Source organism: Xenopus laevis, chromosome 8S (assembly GCF_017654675.1).
Source record: "Xenopus laevis strain J_2021 chromosome 8S, Xenopus_laevis_v10.1, whole genome shotgun sequence".
Classification (NCBI taxonomy): Eukaryota; Metazoa; Chordata; class Amphibia; order Anura; family Pipidae; genus Xenopus; species Xenopus laevis.
Genome location: NC_054386.1, coordinates 34,787,790 through 34,793,824, shown reverse-complemented (window position 1 = coordinate 34,793,824; position 6,035 = coordinate 34,787,790). Strand labels below are relative to the sequence as shown.

Below are 6,035 nucleotides of genomic sequence, written 5' to 3'. Positions count from 1 at the left end.
ATTGGGAGCTGCCATGTTTTCCTGATCTTTACTGATGCCGTTTGCAACAGCCAACAAACATGGCAGCTTCTGTATAAAGGAATAAAGCATTCCACTCCTGCCTAATGTCCCTGTGCATCTGATCAGTACCTGGTTTAATATGCACCAAGATTCTTATCAGTGTACTAGGCAGAACAGTGCAAGGAAACTACCCCATAGTTTTTGTTGCTGCCATATTGGTCCTTCCCATATAACAGCAGTCAATACCCATCACCTAATGATCCACATTGTCTAGCCTGTAGGAGAAGTAAATGCAGCACCTGTGCGTGTGCCTCTGGGGAAAGAGTTTGCACCACTGAGCAGATCCTGCCCTAACACCAAACTGTCACTTTACACAAAAAACTGATCTACAAGCTGGTTTGGAGTAAGAAAACAGGCAGTAGATGCAATACCTGTTTTGTGTGCTGCTATTGGTTGAGTCGGCCAACTGCAAAGTAAAGGTGTTCCTACCTGCACCTGGCTCTTTGCTTGGCCAAGCCCCAGGAAACCACACGCAGAACACGGATACAAAATAGACTTCATTTCTTAATTAGAATGAGTTAAAAAGTTACGTGTGCTAATTATTCATTCAGTAACCGGGCAGATTCCGTGTCCCTCTGGTTGGAATAGGAAACCCCCCCGCCCCCCCCTTGGCAGTGGCAGCTGTGGAGAAGCAGTCCGGTAGCACAAAGCACAAATGAAAGGGGGATTGTGGGAGATGCCACTGCTGCTTGAGTCCGGTATCCAGCAAGTTATAAATTAATATGAAACAGATCACACTGCATCCCTCTCTACACACGCATACAGTTCTCTGGAATGTCTTACTAATACTATCACCTCAACACATGGTGGCGCTGCTGCTGCTTGAACCACTTCTGTGCCAGCCCAACTGCTATTGAGCTTGGGTGTCACCTCACCCACATTCTCCTGTACTATGGAGTCCCTTGAGTGATGACTGAGAGGGGGCCTGGAATCGCCACTGACCAGCCCTCTTTGTTTTGTTTGCCAGGCACCACACTGTCAGTTACGCTCTGTCTGAGATGGCCGTGGTCTTGGTCTGCGTGGGGGCAGGCACTGTGCTGGCATTGGAGCAAGGGTTGGCACCGCTGTTAGCTTTTCTAGTAAGTCCCGAGGCAAAACATTGAGCCGTATTTTGCCACGTGACCGCCGGAAACCATTCTCCGTGCCCGTGCAGGTATAGACCCCTGCGTCGCTGGCATGTACAGAGCGTAGCACTGCACCTCCATCGATGCTCGTCAGTCGCACCTGGAACGGAACAGATAAAATCACTTGGTTGATTATTTGCAGCAGGTAAGGATAATGGCCCACGGGGAGATTGGTCTCCTGCAATAAATTTGCTCTACTGTGGACGCCAGATCTCCCGGAAACGCTTCTCCACCGGCAATAATTGAAAACCTACGTGTCCCTCTGTTTTTACAAAGTTGCCTCGTAAGGAAACTTATGGTGACTTCAAGTGGTGTAGGTTTTATTGCAGGTGGAGAAGCGTTTTTGGGTGATTTGTTGCAATAGCCTAAATTTACTGTGGCGACAAATCTCCCCATCAGCTGTGGCTCTAAAAAGGGATAAATACATATTTCACTTGCCTCTCTCCGATGCTGGGAGTCCTCTCTCTGCAGCAACCAAGTGACACTCTCGAGTGGAGAGTGAGTATCGCACTGGAGGAACACGCTGCCTCCTTCAACACCGATCTGCAGCCGCTCTAAAATTCCTCGGTCCACTTGAGACAGAACACAAACGGGTGTTACTCTCTGGCAAAGCGAGACCAACTGCAGCTGTTATCATCCCAAATCATCATTACCTTGTGTATTGTATCCTCTGCATTGCCTTAGCGGGTCTCCATGTTTAACGTCCTGTCGCCGACTCCTTCTGCGCACACGGCACCAGGTTAGGGCAAAAAATATTTAACAAGAACTAGTAGTTGGGTAGGAATTATCCACCAATTAGGTTTAGAAAACAAAAGCAAAGAGCTGATTGGTTGCTATGGGCAACATCACAGGTGATGTTTGTCTCCAGCGTTAATCAATATGCCCCAAAAAGTAACTACTGAGCAGACTCCAAAAAAACAGGCCCCACTCACAAGTGAAGTGTAGACTATATGCTCCATATACTCCCAATCTGGTAGGAGCAGTAGATGCCTATCCCAAATGAAGGGTTACTTACCTGCTGGGTGAAGGGGTGTACCGCACACAGCCCTTTCCATCCCAAGCACAATATGGGTCCCGGGCGAGGCAGCAGTCTGCACAGGAATCTCCATAACGACCGCATCGATGAAGAGACAGTTGAGTGACCCCAACATCTGACGAGACATAGAGCTGGTGCTGGAAATAAGACACTGATGTCAAGAAGATTAAAACCAAAAAAATCTCTTTCTGGCCACTAGATGGCGATGTGATGCTGGATTTAATGCAGGATGGATGTGTAAAGGCAAATGTGAGCTGCCATACATATTAATATGCCAATAAAGGAACATTGTTTGCACACTCTAAACGGCGCTCTCATGTCATTGTGGTGAGCTAAAGAGAAAGGAATGGAAGCTTATCTCATTTCTAAGCATTCCACTTTGCTGCCAGACCCGATTGATCTCTCTCTAACCCAGGATGCTTTGTAGCACAGAATGGAATACATGGAATATTCCATTGGTAAATGTACTTTGCTAACAATGGACAAATGTACTTTACGTTGCAATGGACATCTCCTGCCCACGACTCACTTACCCCTGTCCCTTCTACTTCCCCCTTCACTTGTGCTTACTTCCTGCTAAGCTATTAGGGAAAATATAAAATAACCTTTCTCCCCCTTTGTTCTGTAAGCCTGGTGACCCATAATAAGCCACTCACCCTTTTTGATGATATCCGGAGATTTCTAATAGGAGACGGTACCTGCGAGCCAAGAAGCAGAAGTGAAATGGTTAATGAATGACAGGAAGAACTGTTTACAGGTTAATACAGAAGAGCAGTCTCGGTAGGGGGAGTAGAAAGGTGCTCAGGTAGTTGAGCCAATGGAATGAGAAGGGGTATATGGTTTTACCCATAAGAAATATTACTGCTCTCCAGCTCCTAGTGAACACCTGCCTTGTGCCCTGTGCCACCCTCCGCGCCCATCTCCATTCAGTGAATGAGTGAAGGAATGTTACCCAGCCCATTGCTGCTGTCTGATGGGTGAGTGTTGGGATAGTCACAAGTAGTGGCGTAATTAGATGTTACAGGGCCCCACAGCAAATTCAATTTAGGGCCCCAAAACATAGGTACTTTGACCTAATCTACAGCTGTGATAACAAAGTAACCCCTGCAGCCAAATGTATAACTACAGAGGAAGCAGACCCTGCGGTTGCAAAGGGGCCCAGGAATCCAATATATACAAAATATACTGGACTCTTGGGGCATCCTGAGGGTCTGCTTCCTCTGTAGTTATGCACTTGGCTGCAGGGGTTACTTTGTGTTCTCATCTGTTGCAGGAGTGACGCTGAGCTGCCAATCGCGACCCCCTTCTGGTTACTGTCTCTAATGCAGCTGATTATTAGTGTTTTATATGGAGAATGCTCTGGGCACGATACAGAGTGTATATATAATGTACTGATTGGAAACGAGTGATTACACACTACTTACCTTGAACACTTCCACCTCCTCCAGAGTGATACTTTCTGTTTCCTTGATGCCCCGGGGCAGGATCATCACTTTCTGAACAGTACCACGGTCTGAGCAAGGGTAGAGAGAGCAATGTTAGAAGTAGAGGGTATATACTATATACACACACACAGAGTATATAGCTGGCAGGTGTGCCAGGGAGCATACTCAAGTGATGGTTTCTCTGTATCTCACCTGTGCCCAGGAACAGGACGGTATACTCCCCATCAGCAGCGGGCACTTTGTCCACAGCAATGCTGGTGTAGGTGTAGGAGGCATCTGAGAGCAGGAGGAGGGGTCTGCGGTTGACTGGGTACACAGAGCTGTACATAAGGGGGTGTGTGCGTACAAATCTTAGAACATCCTCCCCAAAATTTCTGCTGGATCGATTCCTGGGGACAGAGAATCCGCCGGCACACTGTATGGTGGAGCAAAGGAATAGCCTTAGTGCATGTTGTGTCCTCTCCCTGCCATATCTAAGAGATCCTCTGCGCTCAACCCATTATCAATATATTATGGACATTAAACCCTCCCTGGGACTGATGGGTAAGGAAGAGTAAGTACACAGTCACAATGCCAGCATCACTAAATAAAGGGCAAATATCCAGTCTCAGGCCTGTGCCTGGTTCCCAACTTTGAAAGGAACACAATATCACTGGTTCAGTCCATTCTCCCCCAAATCTCTGCCTGCAACCCAGTCCCCCGCTCTCCCATCTCTCTCCCCGTTTCTGTGTCAAGTTGGGTCAGGTAATTCTCACCGCTCCGGGTCGAGGGTAAGGAGTTTTCCCAGAGTATGCCGTCATCTGGTACCCGTGTCCCTCCTTGTGAGCGAAGGGCCCGTTGAAAACAGCACGGACATCAGCCAGAGAATACACGCAGACAGCGGAGCCCCGGAACACGGAACTGAAACATTAGGGACATGACCATATCAACCAATTGGTCACCTGGGTGGAGGGCCCTGCCATCAAGTAGAATGGGGCCCAAATGAAAAATAAAAGATTTACACATGCACAGCCAAGCCCCTGATCCACCTCAGTGACACCCGAGTTTATCCAAAAACCCCACCCATGCCACAGGACCCCAGGTAGAAGTAATTTTCCTGCATATTACAGAGTCCTGTTGAGGTTTTGGATACAGGCACCCCATGTGCAGTTTGAACTTGATGTTGGTCAGCCTCACCCATTTTTTATTTTGTGTTATCCACCATCAGAGCTACAAAATAAGGCAATGTAACTGGTGCTATGCACTGCAATACAGGTGGCAGGGAAGGGTTTTAATTGCTTCTCAAACTGGCTGTAAGGCCATCCATGTGCCATGAGCCAATGGGAATCCACAGAAAAGCTAAAGTCAGTGGAGGGGGGGGGCATTTTAGGCTTCTACTGATACAAGTTAATATGGCAGTTCCCGTCCTTATAAATGTATGTAGATAAGTGCAAAATACATGATTAAGCCTATGATTAAGTATCTGAGTGATATGAAACGCGTAAGGCAGTGAGGTTGTATCCTTGTGTATTGCAATAAACTACTTAATGATTTGACAAGTCTGCCTGGAAGATTGGTCTCTGCTAGTGCCTGCCCTTTTTCTTTATACGGTGGTCCGCTCCCTAAGCTGAGGGTTCAGTGCAGTGAACCTGGACCTCCCTTCACAACTGGTGAGTTCTACAAAAACCTGAGATTTTTCTACTTTTCTACTGACTACAATCAAAAAAGCGTGTGATTTATAAGTGCAAAATACACACAGCACTATGTCTCACCCCAGTGTAGTGAAGACTCCATAGATCAGTGGGTTCTGTTTGTTGTGGGTTGGCTGAATGAAGACGTCACCTGCACAGATATAAAAGATACAAAAAAAATTAACATTTTGCTTGACCTAAGCCCTTCCAAGGTGAAATTAGTCAAGGTGGGACTGGACCTGCTGGAGAATCCCAGGTGGGAATGCCACCCCACACCTGCTGTCTGCATGTTGGGGGATTGGTTTGCAGTGGGCAATGTCGGTGGGGCTGTCCATGGCTGGGGAGGTGGACCCCCGAGTAATGGCCACCCCAGTCCAACAATGATCTGGGCCCTCCAGCTGTACTATACCTACTTTAATACTATTGCAATAACTGATCAAAGCCCAGGAAGAATGGAATAACTACCTCCCAGCAGCCTCTACAATTGCACCCCCCAGCACCTTCCAAGCTCTAGTCATGGGTGGGTTTCATGCATCTTGCAAGGGAGTAAATATTGTACATTTTGCTTATTGGGGGAACCCCTTTAACAGTATGCGCATATACAGAATGAAGCCGAGGATCTAGAAGGGGAATCTGGGAGACCCATTCCAGCTTTTATATATGGAGCTTTATCTGTCGCTGTGGCTTCTCCCAGCTGTTC

At 47.4% G+C, this 6,035-nt stretch overlaps 1 protein-coding gene across 4 annotated transcripts in view; it reads right to left on the bottom strand.

Moving 5' to 3' along the window:
- Nucleotides 1-544: 544 nt before the first annotated feature.
- sema3fl.S (semaphorin 3F like S homeolog) overlaps nt 545-6,035 on the bottom strand; it is a 39,797-nt gene continuing 34,306 nt past the window's right edge. For 3 of the 4 annotated variants that reach the window (XM_018231844.2, NM_001086479.1, XM_041574080.1), the window contains 9 exon segments: nt 5,417-5,486; nt 4,421-4,565; nt 3,858-4,080; nt 3,645-3,733; nt 2,877-2,918; nt 2,200-2,357; nt 1,838-1,905; nt 1,623-1,756; nt 545-1,284 (listed from right to left, as the gene is read on the bottom strand). In XM_018231844.2, coding sequence (XP_018087333.1) covers nt 1,039-1,284; nt 1,623-1,756; nt 1,838-1,905; nt 2,200-2,357; nt 2,877-2,918; nt 3,645-3,733; nt 3,858-4,080; nt 4,421-4,565; nt 5,417-5,486 — 1,175 coding nt within the window. In that variant the 3' untranslated portion in view covers nt 545-1,038. 4 annotated transcript variants of the gene reach the window in all.